A 25,311-nucleotide genomic window follows, 5' to 3' on the forward strand; every position below is an offset into this window, starting at 1 on the left:
AAAAATGCCAAATAGACAACATCAGAATAAACGAACTAACCCAAAATCACACATGCTTTTTCTGCCTGTTAGGGGGAAGAAGAGAAGACACGGCTGGCTCCTTTTAATTTGATGGACACAGATTTTGCAAACACGCCTTGACGTGCTGGTCAGCTTATACTTTTGAAAAGTCATTCATATCAGGCTCCAAATCAGCACAGGGACTGCTAGAAACAACACAGGATGTGCATGTGGCTGACGCAACCATTCCAAACAGGCAAAGGCCTTGTGTGGAAAGAAATCTAATGAACCTAGTGTGCTGCACAGAAGGACACACAGTATTCAATAAGTGTGTGAGAACAAACATAAAGGAACATCACCCCAACAAAAGTGTCTGGTTAGCCAAAGCATGACCTCGGCTGAAAGCAGCATTAACAGAACGACAGCTGAGATCTCATAATAGGATTATTTACTCCCACAAACCTCAAAATTAACAAATGATTAACTTTAAAATCAGCATTTAATGTGAGTTGCAAAGCCTGGAGTTGTTCGTTAAAGTTGTTTTGCTTACTTTCTTTCTCTCCTGTGTCTGCTGCTGTTGGACTGAAAAAGCAGCGACAAAAGCTGGAACAAAGTGTGCAAGCAGAGCATTTAGAGGTGCAACAATTCTGCTGAGCAATCCCCCCCCCCCCCCTTCTTTTTATAAACCATATCTGTAATGAACGCCTCTACCAGGTGTTGGATGATAAACAGAGGAGTCAAACTACTTCAGCAAATCCAGCAGACCAAACCACCAGAACTGCATCCGACTGTTTTCTTGTGACAATCTGTGAGTGTTTGTTTGTGCTTGTGTGTGTGTGTGTGTGTGTGTGTGCGTGTGTGTGTGTGTGTGTGTGTGTGTGTGCACCTGCAGGGCTCCCAGTTTGCAAAAAACAGAGGAGTTCCTGTTTACAAGATCAGGAGTCAGAGCTGCCTCCCAGAGGAAGACGCGCAAAAACAGAAACACAGGACACACATACAGAGACAATCCTGAATACTATTGTTTGTTTCGTGTGTGAGTTTGTGTGGAAAGTTTATGAGCTACTGGTGCACCTATTCATTGCTTTCTCCTCTCCTCACTCAGCCCTTCCTCTGTTCTGTCATCCTCCAACCCCTATCCATCTCTTCCTCTCATCTCTTGTCTCCCTGTTTTTCCATTCCTCTGTGAATAGATTTTCACTAGACTTGTCCTCAACAAAGACCAATGTCCCACTGAGTACACACAAACAACACACACAGCAGATGGGGAACTACCAGCTATGACTCCATAGCCTGTCTCCAAGCCAGGAGGCAGCTAGTGGATCCCCAGGCTGTGCCCTGTTATTACAGCTCTGAAAACAATTGTCTTATGTAAACTGGGGGCCATCCCACTATCTGATGGAATATCAAACCTATTTGCATGAATGCTCACAGACAAGTGTGTACACCAAGGAAGGGGAGCCAAAAGATTACATGTCTGGTTTCTGCTTTACATTGTCTTACATTCTATCTTGAAGGGGCAGCAGGGCTGTGCAGAGTTTACATGTTCTCCCCGTGTCTGTGTGGGTTTCCTCCGGGTACTCCTGTTTCCTCCCACCGCCCAAAGACATCATGTTTGGGTTAACTGGTGACTCTAAACTGTCTGTAGGTCTGAGTGTGAGTGTGAGTGGTTGTTGGTCTCTGTCTGGCTCTGTGTGTTGGCCCTGTAATGGCCTGGTGACCTGACCAGGGTGACCCCGCCCCCACCCAGAGTGAGCTGGGATTGGCTGAAGCAGCCCCCACAACCCGGAAATGAATAAGCAATAGATGATGAATGAATTAATTCTGTCTTGAAATGCATTGCTGTAATAATATACTATAAAAATACAGTCATTTCGCCAAATGTAAGACACTCATGTGCGCGTGTGCACTAAATCATAATTTATAAAGCCAAAATAACACATAAAGAAGTAAATAAGCTGTGCTGGTTGGTGGGTGTATGTTTGCAACTTGCCAGTTGATTTACAACAGTGTTTCTACAGAGGGAAATATTTCACACCAATTTAGACTGTTCAGCAGTTCCAAATCTAATTATTTTCATATTCCTTTCAGGCTCCCAAGTGTCTCAGTGTCGAACCACTCCAAAAGAGAGAGAGGAGGGCTGAGGAGGACTGAGAGAGACAGGCAAACGGATAAAGGTGAGAAAAAAAAAGATGTATGGACAGACGAAACAAAACGGGGAGAAACAAACACAGCGGTTTGTGTCCACTCCCAATTTAGGACGGTCTCTTCAAGCCATTTAATTGTAGGTCTTTTTATGACTATGGGGCCTCATTTCCAAGCAAACGACACAGAACCACATCTGAATCCGGACTCCACCCTGGGTGCATATAGATAGGACACAGTCGTGCTTTACTTTTAGGTTTTAACTGAACGACATGGGAAACACGAGAAACTGTGACTATTTATTGCCGATAAACATGAAAAAGACACAAACAGCAGAGAATGGCTGCATTTTTCTGAGGACTGAAGGGTAAGATGGAGGGAGGGCACTCTTTGTGTCTCGCAGTAGAGGTTACTACTTTCTCTCATCAGCGGGGCAGTTATTTGTGTGCAGATAAAACCAAACTGTGTACAAAAACATGAATGGCATCATCTGTAGACAGTTTCTGGAGGATCATTTTGTAAAATGTTGTTTCCTTCATGTCTTCAAAAACTTTTTGCCCCTTTTTGCTTTTTGTCCCAGATTAGAAAAGCCTCATCTGAGCAGAATCCACTCACCTGCAGAGTGAGCCAAAGTGAGCATCATGCTATGAGCAAAGCTGTAACAGCTCAGACAATCAAATTAACACCTAATAGACCAAACAAGGACAAAATGAGCCAATTACTCATTTATACGCAGGGTGAAGGAGTGAAGGTTATGTGTGAGACAGACGTTTGGGAACGAGTGTTAAACATCAAAGAGCAAACACTTGATTTGAATATTTTGCTTCATTTTCCACAGTTCTTAAATATACAGATTACAGATTAATTAGGAAATGACAGCACAAGATTGATGAAACAAAATGACTCATTGTTCTTATGTGCGATGGTGGAAATGATCTGTCTCTGTGTGTTGACCCTGTGACCCCGCCCTCGCCCAGTGTGAGCTCCAGCACCCCCCATGACCCAGAAACAGATAAGCAGAAGATGAATGAATACAATTGGATAGATCAGCCTGTGTGAGATCGGACTCGTGCTTGTACCTTGTAATTTTATTATCTGAAGAAGGAAACATTTGAAACAGAAAATTATGAATTTGGCCTAAAATATTTTCACCAGCACTTAAGTATTGGCTTCAAGGCACAAAGAAAATCTTTCAAGAAAAGGAAATTACTAAAGTAAACAGAATTAAATGCACATGCACATACTCTGCCCTGAATTAAACGGCAGCTTTATATGTGCTGGTATGACCAATAGCTCTGCAATATCTCTGAAACTGACATTAGCTGCTGGAGAGATATTGTATTGGACACTACTGAGTCAATTAAATGACTTTATTACTCTTGGCAGTTTGTGCCACTGTTAGACTCTCTTTTGTGGCAGTTCAGCAAAAGATGCATAGAGAGATGTAACACAATGTCAGCCAGTGTGGTTTTTCTATAGCAGAGCTTCAGAAGCCGGGTCATCAAAAGTTCAGATCTTCCTTCTGTGATCTGTGATCTTTGCGTTTCAAAATCACTTTATCAATTATCAATCATTAAAATGAAATGTCTTTGCCTTTTATGTGGTGAAAGGCTGGAAACATTATGTGACAGGCCTTATTTTCTGCCCCTTCTCCATGAAAACACAAACCTTCACTGGGGGAGAAGTGAGAGCACATGACTCACACACACACACACACACACACACACACACACTCGAGATTGGGTTAGCTGACAGACTAAAAATAAAGTGTTGTGATGCTGTCAAAGAGTAGCTCTAAGTATAGGGCAGAGTTAGGAGGAAACCGCATGCTGCTATTGGACCATTTATTCTTCACTAGTATGACACAGGTTCACACAAATGACATCTGCCATTTCAAAGGAACCTGAACACTCGATGAGATGATCCAGTTTGTTCTCTAACGGTAAAATCATCATACTTACAGGGCCCAGCAGACAGGACCTGGATGGACATGTCTTCAGCTTGTCTTTGCTGCCTCTGCGCGCAAACCGGTCAACTGACCATTACGACCAGCGGAATGACAGCACAGGACGATTTCCATTCATTCGTGACGGTCCAAAGGATGAGATATGGGGGGAGATATGGATGAGAGGAGAGCGATAGGATGACCTACCCTCTCAGAGAGAGAGAGGGAGGAAAAAACAAACAAACTTGCAGACCTCAAGCCTGTGAGTTTTTCTCCATCATCAAGCATGTGTCAATGAAACACCTACTGTAGGTGTCACCTATTGGAAATGGTGTTCATTACCAAAATACTGCTGTTTCTACTGCAAAATAACATATGAGGGTAACAACCAATAAAACTATTTTGAAAAGAAAGGAAGAAAAAACACATTAGTTATTCATTTAAATTGTATCAACGTCTACCACATTGCCGGATCAAACACTTATCTGCAGTGCTCCAACATGAAAATGATCGGAATAATTTCCATATTTGCGCAAATATAATGAACTTGTCACACAACCGGGCAGTGTGACCTATCCCTCTTATGAATGAACGAATGAAAAGCATTTTTTCAGTCTAAATGGCCATTTCTCCTGCAGCAGCACACCCACCAAAAACTGAAAATACATCCATTGACGAGGGTGGAAAGTGCGTTGTGGTGAAATTCTCCCATCCCCGGAGGAGCCAAGTATCTCTTACATCCCTTGAATCAAGGAGCAAACATCACACACACATGCACATTGCCCCCCCACTCCACCCCCAAGCGCCCCAGTCCAACCCTTTGTGCTTTGCCCCTCCCCAGTTGGCCATCTCTCCCAACCGACTGGCTGACGTTCGGGGGAGAGGTTGATGGCGATTGGACGGGCGATGGAGCAGAACCTCGCTTTCCCATGCATCACTGCTCTTCAGAGAGTCGTGGAGAGGGGGGGGGGGGGGGGGGGGCAAAGATGATAAAGATGTGGGAAATAGAAATGATATGGAGATGGGGATGTGGTTTGATTTATTCAAATCCTGTCCTTGCACAACATGGACCATTTTTATTTATTGTCCCAAACACTAAGTCTTCAAAGAAGACTGAAAGCCACAGTGAATCTGATAATGCTGTGCAGCAGAACACACTGTCTCGACTGCAGGGAAAATCCAGTTTACGACAGATGGGGCCTATTACCATACAGCAGGGTGGTGTATTTATGTATTTAATTAATGTGTCTGTTTTTATACGGAGGCCAGGATTCTGCCATGCATGGCGGCGAGGAAAGTCCTCATTGAGGAGCCTGATCAGTGAGCTGGTGCTGATATGTTGCTGCAGCTGAAGTGTCCATCTGTGCATGTGTGTATAATGTGTGTGCCCTCCTTGGGCCCTGTTCTCGGTCACGTGTCCCATGTCTCAGTTCTCTTTCCACCTCTTGTACGAACACACACACACACACACCGTTGCATAAGACTCTGGGTGAGCAGCACGGGATTGCATGCATTGATCATGCAGGAATACTGTACCATGAACACAGAATATACATAAGAATAGAGCAACCTGGCGAATAATAAATGGAATAAATAAATTCCTTTATTTAACTAGAAGATGAAAAGATGAAAAGGTAAAAAGAATAAATCAAACTCCATCCTGGACCAGAGGAGCCTTTCTAGTGCAAACAAATTTTTTCACAAGTCGCTGAAGACCCAGCAGAGATAATAATCCTATGACATAGAAAGTGGAATTTGCAGTTTCTAGCGATCCATTCGTTATGCCGCTTATTCCTCTGGGACACACAGGAGGATGGAGCCAATCCCAGCTGACACTGGCTGAGGGTTGACAGGAACCCTGGACAGGTTACCCGTTTATCGCAGCGCTAAAATACAGGAGCACACAACTATACACACCCCTGAGGAAATTTGAAGCCATTTAACCTGAACGTGCATGTCTTTGGATTGTGAGAGGAAGCCGGAGAACCCACAGAGACACAAAGAGAACATGCCAGCTCCACACAGAAAAGCCCCACTTCCTGTTGTGAGGCAGTGCTTACCTATCAACCACCATGCCACCCACTTATGACAAAAAGCATCAAAATTTAAAAGTTTTTGTCTCAGCAGCAGCACGTCCAATAAAACAGCATGAACCTTTACGCTCTAGAAAATCATTGCAACATGGGATGCATGATGTGCATGGTTTTAATAAGTTAATCAACTTAAGATTCGTAAATGAAATGGTGTCACATGCTTTTTGTTTTTTTTTTTTTTAGACTTTTCTCTCTCCCTCTTTGGAGTTGTTTGTGTTGTTATTTGCCACCACAGGAAATATTGCTTCGGCAAACAGATATCATTATGTTGATATCCTGTGACAGGAGGATGCAAGCTGTGCTCTTCCTAAAACCAACAGAGCCAGCGTTCTACAGCATGATCCAATTAAGGCGCACTGCACAGACACACAAAAAAAGCAAAAAGCCACACATTTGCGTGCATACCTGAATGAAGTGCATGCGCAGAGACAGACAAACATGACACCACCACAGAGTCCAGCTGTTTGAATGGAAGACACCACAGGGAGTCTAACTGGCTTTCTTCTCTTTCATCCTATCTTCCGCATGTGTGTGTGTCTGTGTGTGTTAATATTTGCTACAAACACAACTTTCTAATGCTCTGAAACAAATAACATCCAATCCAATTCTAAATAAAAGAAGAAAATCGTGTAGTGACGTAGCGGACACCTTGTAATGTCACTGCTCCACAGTGCAAAATACGTTATAAACGTCTGAAAGTTTACCTACTATACAGTGACTCGTCCTGTTTTTGGCCCTGAAGTCAACGTCACACCATTACACACACTGTCCTGTTTGTCACACTTCACGTTACACCGACAGCTATCAGTTGTAAGCTTTCATCACACACACTTTTGTCGGCATTTGGTCGATGGTCAGTGCTCGTTCATAGTTAAGCTGTGATATGAAGCACACACTTCATGTGCTGTGAAGGCATGAAACTGTAGCCAACTTTTCTCAACTGTCTGTGTGTTTCCGTGCTGTTATGAGCTTTTGTGACAGCCATTTGGCTTATTTTGTACATGCTGGATTTTAAATGATAAATGATGCAATAAAAAGATGTGAGATTGCTTTACAATCTCTTTTGAGAATATAACCAGGCAAGGAGAGAGCGAAAGAAGAAGGAGAAGGTGAAAAAAGATTGAGACCAAGAGAGAAAACAAGAGGGGATGACAGAGTGAATAACTGAAGTCCACAAACACACACAGAGACACACAGGCAGTTAAGTCTTCCCCACCCGGGCCTCTGCAGGGGAGAATAAAAACAAACAAACAGAGAAAACCACTTCCTCTGCTGTCTTAAAGGGTGTGCATGCATATGTGTGTGGGACTGAGTGAGCACGTCTGCCTGCCTGTCTCCCCGCAGTGCACATGGTTAGCATTCAAAGCCCGATTCAATAGGAACCACACAGCGAGCTTGGTGTGGGCAGAGATGAGAGACGGAGTTCACAGCTGAATTAAAGTGAACAGAAACATGTGGAGGAAAGGAAAGCAAAGGAAATACGAAGGAATGATATGCATCAATTCAATATCATAACTGTCTCCGCCTTCATTTTACTTCCTATTCCTTGCATCCTGCCCTTATTCTTCTCCATCCATGTCAAATCTTCGTCTGTTCAGTCTGCCAACCAAACACAGACTGCAAATCGTTCCCATCTAATTCACCATCCTATTCATGCAAAATGTTGTTAGTGCGGCAAGATCAGAATCATCTTGACTGAACAGGCAGTTGGCTACTGTTGGAGATTATCGTGGACTCAAAGCCAGAGAATATCTGGGGAACAGTCCAAATATTGACTCTAAGTACATTTGGTCTGGAAATCCATATGCAGGTCAACAGTGTTTTGGGACACTTGTGATGTGGTGGTTCAGTGTCTTCTGCAAACTACTCCCAGATTGTAGGCCACATGTACTGTGTGAGAACGCGTTTGAGTCCAAAGTCGATCCAGTTTTATTGGAAACTAGAGCAACTTTAAATAATCCACACATATTCGTGAAGTAATGGCAAAGAATTAAAATCTAACAAATTAAGTGAAAGAGAAAAGTAAGAGAAAATAGATGCAGGACCTGTATGAGCTCTGTGACATGGCTATAAGAGATGAGTGCTGACTGATTAGACGGGACAGGCGGGATCGTGATGGTAGAGAGGATGACTCTTTGGTCACAGAAACACTCCTCAGCGCTGGCTTAAAGGGGCATATTGCAGGTTAGAGACTCCATTGAGTCAATGCGTAGAAATATAATATAGATATAATTTTTTCTTCAAAATAATTGGTAAATATATTCATATTCGTCGTTTTTGTGAGAAAATTTTACTTCCTCATCCGAAAAAAGCTAAAGCGGAGGTAACATAGGCAGAGGGAGAGCAGTGAATTGAACAATAGGAAAACAATGGATCCCGATCGGGCAGCACGGCGGCGTAGTGGATAAGAAGGTCGTGGGTCCGGTTCCTGGCCTTTCTTTGAGTTCTTCCTGTGGGTTTCCTGCGTGGGTTTCCTCCCACCGTCTACAGACATGCATGCATAGGTCAACTGGAGACTCTAAATTGACCGTCGGTGTGAATGCAAGTGGTTGTTTGTCTTTGTGTGTTGGCCCTGCAACGGACTGGCGACCTGTCCAGGGTGTACCCCACCCCTTGCCTGTTGTGAGCTGGGATTGGCTCCAGCAGCCCTGCGACCCGGATATGGATAACAGTGGATGAAGACGAGTGAGAGTGAGTGGATCCCGATCTCACTCTCTCTTCTGACACAGAAGAAACTCTAAATGTGTACCATTACACATATGGCGACCGCAGCCCGATAGCTACGAGCTACGAGCCTGTTACGGAGAGACAGAGCAGTCAGTGGAGAGCAGGGCGGGTGGCGTTATGTGATATTGTGTTCGCTTCATAATACTGCACAGATTATTAATGGTCATCTATTACAGGCAGGTGTATTGATACTTACAAATAATCAAAACTAATGATCTTGATGAAGTGTCATACTCGTAATATCCGTCAACACTACGAGGTTTAGCGCTGTACTACTGCAGAGGGAGAGAAACACTTTGGTGATCCATTTTGGATTGGATTTTGTTTGATAGGTGCCGAGGAGAGCATGTGCTGCAGGGAGGCAGAAGCCTGCCGGGTCACCCCCAGGCTCCAAGTGCAGCGCTTCACACAGCACCCGGGGTTCAATGCCTGCTGCCGGAATCCCTCCGTGCTTCAGATCGCCTTCATGCACTACAGGCAGGAGCATGGACCTCTCCAGGCCAGCAGACATGTTATGTTTAATGCAGAAATAATTCATTTCTCTATTTAGTTATTTTACTCTCTTTATTACTTACATGTTCTATTTTCCGTATTCGAACGAGGATAATAAAGTACATAATAATGCTGAATGTTCAGCAGATTTGTAAAACTCTAAATTTCTCCGGCACAACCGGAGCCTGCTTCGGACAACTGAGCTGAGGAGGCTGTGTGCACCGAAGGCACCACACCCGGTGTCAGCCGGCATCCCGTGTTGAGCTCCATCAGACAGTTTGATTGATAATCCTCCGGTCTAAAGGCTCAGCCGTGAAGTCCCGTCTCTTCAGCTGCCCAAAAAGCGCACAGTTTCTTTTTCCTGTTAGGAAGCCTGTGGGCTTGATGTCCTGACAGGCTGGAGTTTGTGCAACCTCCACAAACACAATAATTTACCATGATAAGGCTAAATGAATGCAATACAACACTACTGAAAACATACCTTTTTTTTATTATTTTATGAATTTGCAAAAAAATGGAACCTGCAACATGCCCTTAAAAGCAACTGGAATAGGCTACTTATTAAATCAGTAATGACTTGATGCATGCCTTCTGCAGCTTTGTTTTGGCCAAAAGTTTGATTTAATTCTTGTGACGTCACGGGCCACACACACTGCTTAGCCTTCAATAGCTGCAAATAATCATAGTTCAACAATGGTGTGAGATCTCATATTTAAAATAACTGATCGTACCTGGTGATCTGGTTAAGGAATGAATACTATTTGGTGGTCTTTAATTCACTTCCATTTCTCTATCAGGATACTTCTTCATACATTATTGCTAACTTATCACTTATTGGCCTCTATATCCACTACATAAAGCTTTGGGATGCCTGTAACACACGAGACTTCCGTGCAAAACAAGTGTAAAGCTCTGAAAAAGAGCAATCGTTCTCAAAACACGCCAACCAAAACAAGCCGAGCTTATATTAAAAACAGGAAATACAGAGTTGTGCTAATGAAAAATCCTTAAAGGAAGTTTGGTCAGTCCTGTTGAGGGCGTGCACTCACGCACGCACACACACACTCAGACACACAAGCCTCACCGACACGTCCTTTATTCACTCTTCTAATTTGATATTTAACGTTCTCCAGTGGCCATCTATGTTAAAAAAGTGCCAGAACCGTGAGTAAAAAACTAAATGGTGCATTTCTTGTGAAATCTGAATACCTGAAATTTCATATTAGAGAACAGCCCTTCAGGCAATTTACAAAATCAAAAGGAAATTAATTTTCTTCGTGGTAACTGAAAATGAAAAATGAACAATGAGCTATAAATGGACAGCACAACCTGATGCTGCTGATCTACTCTGAGCAGCTTGTAAATTTCTGCCTGATTCCCACAAAAGTGTAGAAAGACATCTTTACCGCCAAGTTTACTTTTTCTTTTTTTTTTTTTTTTTTTTTAAATCAGCCTCAGGGATGAAGTTCAAAAGGTTTTTTGGCAAAATGCCTGCACACAGGATTTGGCTGGCTGCTCCCAATCATTTTCCATTAACACCCACTCAGATTCTGGCATCTAGGATACAACAGTCGTGGATGGAATTGGTCTTGTAAAGTGTTCATCCCTGAATGACCCAATTGGAAAACATCAGCTCAAAACTGTGCCAAATACACAGGCCGCATGGAGCTGAATGGAATGCAGCCCTACTCGTTTTTCAGGTCACAAAATTTGATGCATGATTTCTGACAGTCTTTCTTTGAGATTGCATGACATGAGATTGATTGATTAAACAAATGATTCCACGTGCATTTCTGCTTTGCAACATAACACAAATGCCCTGTGTGCTGTGGGATGCAATTATTTGGCACAGATTAGGCCTTTCAAATTAAAAGCCTTTTTTATTTTTAATTTTTTTTGTAACACTGCAGACACAATGCATGTTAGTCCAGGAGAGATTAAGATTAATCTATAGCCAGGGAAACAGGCCCACGTTCATTTGGGATTATCTACGTGCATACCCTAATATGGGCCACTTAACTGTACGGTTTATACCCAAAAACAAGTCTCCCTGGAGAAATGTGACTTGGTGTATTTTCAGTTTGTACTTTATGCCTTGGGGGTATTAGGGATATGAATACACAAGGTCACGATACCACAGAAGAACTTGTGTCCAATGGGACTGAATGCAGTAGAGCTTTGGAGGAACATAACGTTTTACTTAAAGTGAGCGTGCAATGTGCCCTCGATGTTTCAGCTCCATCCGCTTACACGCATGCACACAAATACATACGGCATATTAGACACACATAAACACTACATCTGATCCATTAGGGTGTCTGGTCTCTGCCTTGCTGATTTTCTACAGTTTTCTTAATGCTCTTCTTTATGAAAATTCTTGGTTGCCACTTTAAAATCAGGAGATTAGGTGCATGATTTCTCCTACCTGAGGTCTGACCTGGGCCATCCAGTTTGGATTCACATTTCGGAAGAGAACAATCTAAAAGGCAACAGAGAGATACAAAAAGATTAGAGAAATGAAAGGGACAGAAAATGGCGTGAAAATCTATCTTGTGGCCTGCTAGGGTATTACCGCAACCTTTGCCATGTGTTACTGTCAGAAGTTGGAGCTTTGTGATTACTGAGTACAAATGAGAGCGTGAGTGAGCAATTGTAGATCAGCTCTTTGATTTGAGGTCCCTCCCTGAGATTAAAACACTAATAGGCATGATAAGTACTGATGCATGTGCACGCACGCATGTAGAATTACATATATAGCATCTATATAGTCCATGTTATCACTGAACAGCTGGTGAAAACAGATTCTCATGTTCTCCTGCTCTCTCTTTTTTAGCCTGTGTGCTTTCATGCCTTGAGACAGACACACACACACACACATGCATGCACGACTCTCAGCACACCAGCTGATAAAGTGTATGAATCATTTAAAGATACCAAGTGCATTAGATAGCTTTATCTCTAATGCTTGAAGAATTATCTTCAGGGAGATTAAATGTTAAGAATATTCCTCCAGACCTGTGAAAAAGCGCAGCAGCATGCCTCGGGTTGGGTATTCTAACCTTGTAATATCAGAGTCACGACAGCATTGTCTTGTGCCTTCATGACAATGCTGCGATCAGTGGCATCAGATTCTGCATCGCTGTTGATTGAGGATTTATTAATTGATAATGAGTTTTTCAGTGTTGGCATTCATTGGATCCTCATGCCTTTCACTTCAGATTTGTGAAGTGTTCTACACCGGATCCAAAGACACTTAATTCCTTTTTGAAAAGAAAGCATCTTGTATGTGACAGCACAGTGACAAACTTTCTGGGTCACCCATCAGTAGGACACTGTAGTGGCACAAGATAACAGATAGTAGAGGCATGGGATGAAGGACAGCGACAGCTTAGCTCTTCTTCATTCTGACTTCTCCTGGCGGCCTGCTTTTCTGAAAAGAACAGCCTGGCATATGCTGCTGCCCTGCGAGGATTACAGTAAGCACCTGTTCACACACTGTATGTTTCAGTTTATACAGTGCTGTTTGGTCCAGTGACCAGCGCTCATCCTCTAACAGAATTTTAGATGTGTTGCGTGCGGGTGTCAGTAATCTTCTACCAAACAGGGCGAAAAACCAAAGTGGGAGAGCTTTGATTTGAAATTATGATTAAAATCAAGCTGTTAGAAAATCCACCTGTCTCGAATGACAAATCTTGGATATCATCCAAGGTTTTATTGATAAAAAAAAAAACAACATCAAAGCATAGTCCATATGTCTGAAAAGAACTGAATGAACCAAATGGAATATGTGTCCTGAGAAATATGTAAAACTAAAGGCCCAAGTTTTAGATATGCACAATAACAACAACATAACAATATTAACTATAACTATATAATCTACCAAATATCAAACTTTTTTTTAAATTTCTTTAAGTTTTATAGGCTATAAGCTTAAATTTGACTGAAATGTGTTATTTCTTCACCTACAAAATAAACAACATCCAGCAACAACAGAACAAAAACATCAGAATTTCTTCTAAAATCATACCATTTTATCAGCAGGCGCCTCAGAAAACCAATATAGCGGAATGCAATGTTTGATCCTCAACCTAGTTTATCTGAAGCCAGAGAGGGCAAACAGCAGTTTAGCCTTCCTAAGCCAAAGGAGCACTGGGCTGGCACTGTTCACGCGACAGGGATCAGAGCCTGCTGCTGTCTTCAAAGCAAAAGGGAAGGTTAGTGTGTGTGTGTGTGTGTGTGTGTGTGTGTGTGTGCTAGGAGAGACTACACAGTTCCTGTTGGACAGACTGCGTGCAGCTGTTGACAGAAGCCAAGCACTCTCAGGCAGCACACAAGCTCACACATGTATGCCAACACACTGCAGGCTGCGCACTGCTTTCTTTTTTACCCAGTTCATGTTCTGTTTTATTTTTATTTATTTATTTATTTATTTTTTTCATACCGACTGAAGTAAGATCTTGTCATATTTATCTAAAGTAAAACCGTAAAAGGTGCCATTAAGTACTGGAAGTGAACCGAAACACATGGGTCCAGCATCTGAAGCTGCGCAGTTACACAGTTGGACGTGTGCAAGTGTGCGACTGTCTGGGAGGGAACAGACTATCAGCTTTAAGTAACAAGTAATTGCACACAACCTTAAGACTAAAGGAAAAAGGTCAAAACTATCAAACTGCTGCACAACCAGGAAAAGAGGTTCACTGATCCTTTTAATTCACTGTGTACTGGAACTGGCTCTCTCACAAACTGATTTTAAGGATAACAAAATGAAACAGACCCTGACACCTGACTTACTGACTTGCACGAGAGGAAGTTCTTAGAAACAGCGTGTGTTAGAGGGGGGCATGGCCTCATGAGTCTGTGGCTGCTTTTTCAAAGAGGTACTCTTGAAAAAAGAAAATAAAAGAGGCACAAAGCATTGTGGGAAGCTTGCAGCTTCAGATCCAGATGCTTGGTTAGTTTAAGCTGTAGGGAATAAGAGGACACGGGGAAGGAAGTGTGAAAGACTGTGGGAGGAGGGGGGCTAGTGCTTCAGGGAGGAAATAAGAAAAGGAGAAAGGTCAAGGGGGGGAGAATTAGGAGACAAATTAATTTTATGTGATGGTCTCCAGCAGTGCTAAAAACCAGTGCACGTAATAAAGTGAAAATGATAAGCGTGGTCATTGGCTATGGCTGCTTCATTTACTGGAACAATATAACAGAATTTGGTTCCAAAAGCTGACACAATACTGTGAAAATGCTTCGCCTGTTTGGTTTAATAGTGCCCTGCTTTTAAAGTCGGTGCCAAAATGTTGCGGCAGCTTGCGGTGTCCAAACTCATGAGACACTTTCGATTCTTTCTTTTTATAGGACATCTCTAAGTCCAAATATTAAAACATTTATTCTTCTGTATCATTTACGATAGTTCCAAGAAAAGAAGCAGCCAGACGTTGTGCTGCCGATCGCTGACATGACAGCACTGCATTATACTTATTACAAAACAAGATCGTGGTTTGAATATATGACAATCCTGAGCAGAGGTAAGGAATGAGGTAATCATGGACGGCTGTGTGGGAGAGGAGTTGGGGGAGGTGATGAAAAGAACGAGACAGGACAGAAAGAGTGGGAGTCTGCAGTTGACTGATAGAGGTTTCTCTCTTATCAGATGAGGGATTTGCAGGAGACACACAGACCAGCCCAAAGCCTTTTTATGACCTGCAATCCTCCTATGCCTCCTTCCGTTGCTCATTCATCCCGCATCCCTCCATCCCCCTTTTCCTTGCTTCCATGGCCCCGGGCAACATGGGTGGGATGTAGTGATTTATTCCTCTGTGCGTGCATGCATGCGTCGTGTGTGTATGTGCATGTGTGAGGTAATGAAGCTGTCCCACAGGCTGCACTGCGCAACCTACACACACATTACCAGCTTATTGGAATTCCTGATTATCGACAAAGCTACCAACCAATATGGTTCATGTATGTGCAAGCGTATTCTTGTAATGTCAGCCATGATGGCAGGAAAATAACGGTTTCCCTCATATATGATAAAATTAACCAATGTAGTTTGAGGCTGTATATACACGGGCCCTGTATAATTTTATGCTGAGCACACTATTGGATGCACAATGTGGCGTTATGAAGTATAGATCTAAGGGACAGCTTCATTCTCCCAGATATTTCTCACTGAGGTCTTTAACATTTGCTCGCGCTCCAGTCTCCAGTGCATCATGCAAAGTTAACTGTATCTCTTCAAACAATCCAAAAAATGAATATCTGAGCAGCTTCATCCCGGTTCAAGCAAACTGGGATAGGTCTGCACATTTTCCGCGTGTCTGCGTGTCTTCTAAGTGACCTCTGGAATAGATATACATGACATTTTACAACATTTGGCAATATGGATTTGGGGCGGGGGACGACATGTCCGTAAAGTGTATAACGACACTCCTGAAAAGGTCAAGAGTCTCTGATGAGCTCGATCAGCATGGTCTGGCTGTAAAACAGGTAATTGTCTTACTGTGCTACTGTCCTCTCCATAAAACTCCCCAATAAACACTAAGAGCGAAAACAAGCTATAACAAGCATCTCAACATCTGGTCCTTATTGGGAGCATACAGGAGACCTTCTTGTATAAACTCAAGGAAGGAGGAGAAAACTATCTCACTCGCATACTAGACACCAGGCTGCAATTGTTCATTGTTGTTATGTTGCAGCTTGTTATGCTTACTGGCTATGCGACTATTTGCGCCTAATGGTTGTATCAACACACTGATCTGTTTATTGGCACTGTTAACCATTTTTTATGGCTTTCAAAGATGGTGTTATATTATTGATTATATGATGTATAATATGGCTGGATCGGTTAAACTTAATTTAGACAACTTGCAGCAAACACAAGAAGTGACTGAAGTTGCAAACACACAAATGGTGCCAGAATGAAGACTTAGTTACAAAGTTTTTCAGTAAGTAAGACATTGTGCTCATTTATTTTACAGCATGTAGTCTTATTTTGAAGGGGGGCAGTGAGTGCCATGGTGACATCCATGTTTGTTTTTGTTGGATTTGCAGTTTTCAGAGTCCTTTGCTCAGAAAAAAACGTTCTAATAATGAACCTGTGTCAGCTTGTTACTTCAAGTCATGTAGGGAAACAGTGATGTATTGATATATTGTAAAAATATAACCATCATATTGACAGGAAACTGTGGTTATTATTTATCAAATACTGTTGGTATAATAAAACAATGGCTGACATAGTTTCAAGGTTTTTGATTGCACAGTTCTTGCACTTTATCTGCCTCATCGTGAGCATACCATGACAACATGACTATATACTTCACATTTCTACGTCTTTCAAAAATAGACCTGCTTTCCTCTGAACGAGTGAGATAGCCGATTTAGCAGAGCAGGCAATGCCAATCTAAGCTCATAGTCTCTAACTCTGACCAACTGCCAATTAGACTGCCCCTGGATGCAACCGTAAGGTTTCAGCCTCACGAGGAGCAGAGCAGCCTACATTTTGCAGGGTGTGCTCCACCCAAGCCTCAGCTCTATAATTTGATGAGTGAAAGCTTGTTTGTCCTTTTAAGTATGTCATGTCCTCTCTGTCTGAATCTCACTGCGACTGTATTTTTATTTACTTTCCTGATCCTACATCTCAGCATCTTTACTCTGCCAGTCTCCTCTCGAAGGACACATTCGTCCTGGCCTCTCCATTGACTCCTGCTTTTATCAGCACTGCCTACCATACAGCCAAAGCTCTAAGGTCCATATTGCACAGCCCGCTGAAGTCCTCTTCCCCGTCTGTGTAATTACATAAGATTTTTTGCTTAAGTACGCAAGACACAAGATAACATTAGGTCATTATGCTTTCATCGACTGGGACTGTGCTAGAAGAAAATGAAGAATCACCACTCAGTGATTTGGATCTCATTACAGACTGCACTGGCACAGGTCACTGGGTTCACTTTGGGCACTGAGGGAAATAGTTTGCTGCATCGTCAATACTGACACTGCCACTGGTGACGCTGATATCTTATTTATACCCTCAATGCAAGAGGCACGGCAAACTTTCCAATGCAACATGAATAAAGCATTCAACACCCATTTCTGCAAAAAAAGGGAGGGGGGGGGGTTTCCAACCTGATTATGAGTTAGTATGAATTCTTTCATAATTATTCTCTGTGAAAGAACTGAGACAAAATACAGATAATCACTTGTGCTCCTGCCTATCAATTATATATATATATATATATATATATATATATATATACATTATTTAACACTGCAGAATGCCAAAACACTCATGCATGTATAGTTGAAAGCCAGTCTCCATACGTAATGAACAGAAATAGAAGCCAGTTTCACATAATAAAGAGTTGATCTTTGTAACAGACCTTAAGCCTCAAGCATCCTGGCTGATGTGACTGGTGACTCTTTCACTGTCTTATGACCACTGTGGTTATGATGGGGGATATGAGTCTGATGTAAATTGTTTGGACAGATGTTTAATCTCATTCCAGCTCAGTACATTTGGATGCTTTTATGTCAATTGAGTTTATAATTCTAACCCAGTAATTTCATCACATGTCAATATACCTCTTATGAAATGATACCTAAGGTAAAAATACGCCTTAATGAAATGTTATTTTTGATTTCATCATGTTGGGGCTCTCCATGGATATGAAATACAATTAGGGGAGATTTATCTAAAGAAACTGACGTGAAGATAAACCAAAAACAGTATCTTTGCTTCGCATAACTCTCTCCACTTACTGAAACATGTTGGGCTTTACATACTTTACAGGACCAGCATGTTACTAACATTTCTGTGAGAGCAGGTAATACATTAAAAGCTTTAGGAAATTTGCAGGCAAGCTAATTAAAAAGAATGCCCTAATCTGGTTTTGATGGCCCTGAATTGATTAGACCTGATACCACAATCAGGGTTGCTTCATTTCATGTATTGAGTAGTACATATGAATGTGATATTATTTCAGACAGATCAGAAATACCACAGTAATTCTTCATCCTGAGTTAAGCCAAAAGATAATGACATGGTTTAAATACCGAGCATGTTTTATGCACATTATAATTTGACGTAGTGCATATGGTATGATAATGCAGATGATGTAGTAAAATGTGCAACAGTCATAACAACAATCTGTTTTTGAAAAAAAAAAAAAAAAAATCTTCCTTTTTAACTTATTTCAAAGCTGCAATTTAGAAGACAAAATGCATGCATGCATATTATACAACTACAGTGTTATCTTCAATCATCCACTATGTACAAAACACTAAGTGGAAGAAAAATAACAATTATACTGACAATAAAAAAAATCATACTGTTGTATTTACAAGTTTGGTCATGTCTTAGCAAATTACACATTTTGCTGATTTTTGAAGAGAAAAGCAGAACCAATTGATGCCTCTTTCTACCACAATTCCCTGTAGCCATGTTGCTTAGCTGTTCTGCCAAGAAAATTTTTTTTGTCTGTAGATTTTGTAAATGATTCATATCTTGTCTCAAATTCCACAAATCCCCTCAACAGTTGATTCTTAACGACATGTAGGACAATGCAAGCATTTAGATGCTCAGTTTGCTTTTTTTTTTGGGGGGGGGGGGGGGGGGGGGCATTGTTGAGTGAAACATAAACATAACATAACAACATAAATTCAGACCAAATGTGAATTGAATTGTGCCTTTTACATGTAAAAGGGTGCCCATATGTTTTCACGTTCCGCAATTATTCCACAATTTATTCTGCTTTTGAAGTTGACAAAATGGGTGATTTAAACAATTGCCGTGGGGGTGCCATGTTCTTCAGTTCAATTTCAAAATCAACTAAATATGCCATTCGCCATAAAGCCCAAACTGTAAATATTCCAGAGCGGTACTTCAGTTCACTCCATTTTTTGGTTGCCACAAACAGCTGGAAGATATTTGACAACAACATACCACAACTGCCAGACTCATCCTGCTACATTTCCTGACCATTCCACACCAAGCCAGACCTCTCGTTAGGATCAACTTCCCTTGATTACAAATTACCCAATATTTCAACTTTCACAGAAGACATGTTGCCAAACTTTGCGTGTGCTCCAAGCAATCAACAGTATGTTATTGGGCTGTGGTGCCTCACTCTAAAGGATGCCTGATTATAGTCTAAATATCTGCAATCTAAATTGGAGACAAAAGGGGGACTGTCATCAACTGCATTCAAAACAGAGCTGGAGATATTTTTTGGATTAATAGTCAGGATGCTATTTATAAAGGGAAATAAACAACTATAAATATAGAAATGCAGAATGGAATAGTATCAAAATGCCTTAAATTGTATTGCATTAACCAGTTGCAAATATTTCAAGATTATTTTTTAAATCACAGCATGAGCAACCTGGAGAGTGACTCAACAACTGAGCTGTGATCCACAGCAACAGTGTGGGACTCAGAGAGCTCCATCTGCTCACTGAAAATGGTCAAGCCAGGAGGAACATCAAGTATTTGCAAGGGCCAACAGTAATATTATCCATTCAGGTGAAGAAAGTCAAAACTAGGGCAGAATCATAAACAAAGTTCAGTACTTTGAATGGAAATCTTTGTTTAATTGCTCTGTCCATTGCCTTGTTTATAGCTTCAAACGTATGCATGGTTATCCAGCTGATCAGCAAAGTTAGCCTCCTACTGAATCAACATCTATATGAGTGATCGAGCCTCTAAAGCAGCCTGGAAGTCACTTTACAGTCTAGTTTAGTAGAAGAATCTGCCACATTCGAGCCTCTACTGGCTAACTAGGGCACCAGAGTGCATCCAGATCCACAGAAAGACACCACACACACACACACACACACACACACACACAGAAGTAAAGTGCTTGGGATCAACTAGGATGAGCAGCTGTGTGCAGGCATTTCAACATGCAACAAGCTGGCAGCAATTAGAGAGCCTGCTGGAGAGGCTACCGAGAGAGGTCGAGCCATCGCTACTAGCCACGCACCGAGAAACTCTGAAGAAAGATACAGAGGATGCAAATATGAATGAACAAGCAGATCATTGTCTAATTAATACAGATGCCTTGATTTGATTCATTAATCAAAATAAGACAGATGATGTGAAGCGCGTGTGATGAACTGTACTTCAAACTGAATAAAAAGACGGATGACAGAACTTAAAATTAAGGGATGCATCGGATTACCAAAAAGTCAAAGGCATGACGGAGTAGCTGCCTTAGAACCAAAGAGATAGTAAAATGAAATTTAGGTTAAGAAGTGTGACACTTTGGGCAAATGAATGAGAAAATGTTAGCTTAATGTAACTGAGTGAGAACAATATGCTTTGATGAACTGAACATGTTATATGAAGTGATTTATTCTGCTGTGATGAAATCCTATTAAAAGCAGAATTAGAATTGATGAACTTGCGTACATATCAAATTTCAGATTTTTTCAGCTTTCCCATATGTTTTCAAATGCGACTCAAAAGTCAATGCTAACTAAATGTCTTTCATCTCAGAGACAGACATTCACTCAGCATTAAGTGCAACTCTCCCACAAACTTCTTCTCCATATTTTTTCTTCATAATAGTCAGTTATAAAAGTTTCCTGAAGCCGATACCTATTTTTGTCTCCATCATGAATACTGTATGAACTGCGTTTGCTACTATATAAACATCCAAGCAGTCCAGCCTCACTGTGAGCCAACTTTCCAGTCTGATACAACGCAGCTATAGGAAAATACATTGGCAGGCGTCCAACCAACCGTAAGGGAAACTGTAGCATTTGAATACAATCCACTTTGACAACATTCCTAACATTCTGAGTGGCAGTGACATTTTCAGGAAGAAAGTACGCGATTTATGCACTGTTTAAAAAGGTATAAGTCTATGTGATTGTGTCTGGGGGGGCAGGGAAATGGATTAACGCACGTGCTGTTCGTGTGTGTGTTCCTGCATATATGCACTGTGTGGAGATGAGGACCAGCAGACCCCCAGGCACCAGGTGTCACACAGAAAAACAGCTGAATGTGTGTGTGCGTGTATGTGGGGGGGAGGGACAGCTGCTTCCTCTGGTGTGAATCAGAGGTGGTCCCACTCTAATAGTGGCAACATCCTTCCCAACACTGCTGAAACATTTACCTTCCAAAAGCTGTAGTCGCACTCCCTGTCCATGTAAAACCTGTGGCAGTTTGGGTTAAAGCTGCTTCATTGTGGGTTAACATTCAGCAGGGCATGCACAAGAAAGCAATATGCAATGTCAACATTTGATGATGAAATGCCTGAGCTCTACAACTTGACTTCCCATGTTTGCACTGTAAAAACAAACAAACAAACAAAGCCAAATTTGCTATAGGGCGACCTAACACAGCAATATACCTGTGAAACATACTCCTGCAGGGATATATTCAGATTATTTCTGTTTATGTATGGAATTATAAATACAGATAGCATGGGGATGATCAGTTATAGCTTACATCTGCAACTATAGATCAGCTAATGATGCTTCTCTCCAGCTCTAACACAGCTCAGTGCATGACGAAAGCTTCAGTATGAATGTTCTGCCTGATATCAGACTCTAGTGCAGCCTCCCAGGACATACAGCAGGGTTTTATGTTTTGGATGCAGAGGCAGGCCTATCCTTATTTGTTGTGATGATGCCATCACATGAGACAGGCCCAGTGCGTAGAGTGGAACCTATCGCCCATACGTGCGCCTGTGGCCTCGCCTCTCTCCGTGCATGAGACCTGCTGGACCCGTGTTGGTAACAACCGATGCGTGATCGATGATCGATCCACAGCCTCTGCAGACGTGATGCACGAGCAGAATATTTGCAACCAACGGGTTCGTGGTGTCGAAATAACACCTCACAGCGCCCAAAGAGACCAGTCACACCTCCCCAAGCCTGCTCGGTTTCGACCCAAAATGGGGTCAGCAGCCTAGAAGATCCGAAGCGCACACACTGAGAGGTGTTGGCCGAGCTGCTGTCATCAAAGACTGCGGAATGTCAAGTGGACTCGTATGTAGTAAATAACTACAAGGTGTGCGCGTCACTCCAGCTGCTCGGACGCGCGGTGGCCAGCACGTCTCGCCCCCGAAGAGCCGTCAGTTATTTATTTTTATTTCATTTTTATTTTTAGATTTTTGTCCACAATGTGGCAGGGCACGGCTGATCCAGCTCTCCTCCGGACTCGCCCCTTTCCCGACTTACCGGATTTGAAAAACGCCGCTATGTCTGCCGCGTCCTTCGCAGCCTCATCTAGTCCCTCTGCTGCGCTCATGGCTCCGGTCGCCTGTGCGGGAAGAGCGGCGGATATCCTCCGTGCGGGGTTCTGAGGATGATTTTTTTTTTTCAATTGTTGTTGCAATAATTATTTATCGGCTAAAGTGGGTCCTGAGGCGATTCATTCAAGCAGATCCGGTCATGCAATCTGTGCTCCGTTCATTAAAGCGAGAGACCTCCTCCTCCATTTTGGCCCGAGATCTGTGGGGGAAAATCCTGACGACCGATCGGCGGCGCTCCCGAGCCGGGACGTGAGGGAGGGGGAGGAGGGGGAGGAGGAGGGGTGATAGGAAGAGAAGGCGGAGGTAAAAAGGGGAGGGGAGGAGGATTGGTGGGGGAGGTCTATTCCGCCTTCGAGGGAGGGAGAGGGAGAGGGTGGGGGGTGGGATATCCTGGGATTCCGTTTCTGGGGGGTTGGGGTGGGGAGCGGGTTTGGTGCATTGTGCGCCACCCGATTTTAGTGTGCGCCACAGACAGCGCATCGGCAGCGTCACCCACTGCGGTGCTGATGCGGGGCGGCGCGGGAGTCTTTCTGGACCGGGTGCTTTAATAGCTCAGGGCCAGATGTTAGCGCAGATTACAGGATCGTCGATAGCGATCCTGTTCCCAAAAGTCTTGTAGCAGCATGCACCTCTCATAATTCCCGTTACCATATAAGCCCCTTGAAGCTGAATTCTTCCAAACGTGACTTTGATATTCCCATGAGCTCATTGAGTTACCATGTTGCAGTATTTACTCAGTCAGGAGCTGCTGTGGGATTGTTCATGAGGGTCGTATTCCTTTCACCACCAAATACCAAATGCGTTTACAGTGGACAAAACGCCACTGACGGAAACGAGCTATTGAATATTATTTTCATCTCCTGCTGATGAAGATGATTTTACACTATGAGGTCATTTGCCCCACAAATCTACCCCAGTTCTCCTCTGACAGCTGCAGAGCTGGCCTTCAACCAGGGGACGGTGCTCTGCTGCCATCTACAGCTCACCCTCACTTACTGCTTCGGCACGTAGGCACCAATTTATAGTGATTTTTTTTTTTTTTTAAGTTGGCATCCATTGAATCAGGTTGGCCTGTTGCCGAAATAATGAAGTGTCCCAGTGCCTTCTACATCAGGTACCAAGCATCATGGTGTCGTGGTCTTGTCTGTCCCATGGTTTGTCTCACTGTGAACAGAAACACATGATATTCCAAATCTGAATTAAAATAGTATTAAAAACAGGCACGTTAGCCACCTTCTTGAATTATCGACTGGACAAGCCAATGTAGTTGCTATCATTACATTTTATTAAGCTATATGGTACACATAAAAACAATTAAACAATAAACACAGAAACAAGTGAGTGAAAAGACAAACAAAAAATTCATTTGAAAACCAAAATTTGTACTATCGATAGCAGAAAAAAGGTTTACTGAATGTGAGAAGATATATAAGCAAATTGCTATCATGAGAGAATAACTTGAAGTTACCAGTAAGTGCTTTGTTAAAAACACCATATTAGCCCCAAAATCACAAATGAATCACAAATTCAGCTACCCATTAAGTGTGACTTTTAAGGTCATTCAAATTGTGTGACCTTGCCTCTGATACTGCCATGTTCTCTGACAGGCTCCCACAACAGAACATAGATACAACTTGTATCTTTTATTCATTCATAATAGGTTTCATTGAAGTGAAAATCAAAGGCTGACTGAAGGGTGGTTAGCCTCTAGCAGAGTAATGGGCAGTACTGGGCAGAACATTTTGCTCATTACAGCATTCAGTGTTGTCCGGGGGATACCAAATTGTTTATCTGTAAGAGCCTTAATTTCAGTATTCCATGAAATGGTGGCCATACAATGTTTTAAAAAAAATATTCTGCTATACATTAAAACTATCCACAAACAGTCCCACTGAAGTAAATTTCTAGAAAGATGTGGTGAATCATCTTCCTTAACTCTCCATGTCACTGGAATCCCCATCATAATAATCTTCAAAGCATCTTCGGCAATGCAGTATTTGCTTTTCAAAAATAGACACCAAAAACGAATCATTGTGTATTTCTTCTCTGTATAAGGCAATTTTTTGGTGCAAAACACAATAATTAGCAAATGAGCCATGGCAACATTGAACATCATGATACAGCAGGTTGCGTGTATAAAATGCAATTTAAACAGGATGAATAAATAGAATTCAAACTGGTCTGGAGGTATAAAGTTTTTCACTGTTTGCCACAACAGCCCTTAGAAGAGACTTCTTAGGGTTGTATTGAGAATGCAGACACTGTGTGATGGACAGAGGGAACAGCCAATCAGATGAGGGTTGACTCATGACGCACTTGTGGCAGGTGTCAATAAAGTTGCCCCTTCTGTTTCCCCCAGGTGTAAGTCCGCTTCAATCAGAACCGACGTCCATTGTGTGTTGATTTCTTTGTAGAGTTTTTTTTTTGGGTTGTTGTTTGTTTTGATGCTGACAACACTTAACACACCGCCCACTGCCCCTTTCACAAATACCCCGTTACCTTGGGAACCGCTAACAACATACGCGGTCGTCGACGACTGCAGTAGAGTCTGATACCTTTCGAGGAAGATCAGGAACATAAAAAAACAAAACAAAACAGAAAACAGAGTACACAAACAGAAAAGGAAACTGGATATTTCCCCAGGAGGTCTCTGAGCAGAGGAGCC

At 42.3% G+C, this 25,311-nt stretch overlaps 1 protein-coding gene across 1 annotated transcript in view; it reads right to left on the reverse strand.

Moving 5' to 3' along the window:
• The window catches only part of triob (trio Rho guanine nucleotide exchange factor b), a 98,846-nt gene extending 75,976 nt beyond the window's left edge, over positions 1-22,870 (reverse strand). Inside the window, exons 1-2 of the mRNA XM_029505401.1 lie at positions 22,573-22,870; positions 11,825-11,878 (exon numbers count right to left, since the gene is read on the reverse strand). Of these exons, the coding sequence (XP_029361261.1) occupies positions 11,825-11,878; positions 22,573-22,642 (124 nt within the window). The 5' untranslated portion in view covers positions 22,643-22,870. The remainder of the gene's footprint in view (positions 1-11,824; positions 11,879-22,572) is intronic.
• Positions 22,871-25,311: the final 2,441 nt, after the last annotated feature.

The sequence above is a fragment of the Echeneis naucrates genome, chromosome 6, assembly GCF_900963305.1.
Source record: "Echeneis naucrates chromosome 6, fEcheNa1.1, whole genome shotgun sequence".
Lineage (NCBI taxonomy): Eukaryota > Metazoa > Chordata > Actinopteri > Carangiformes > Echeneidae > Echeneis > Echeneis naucrates.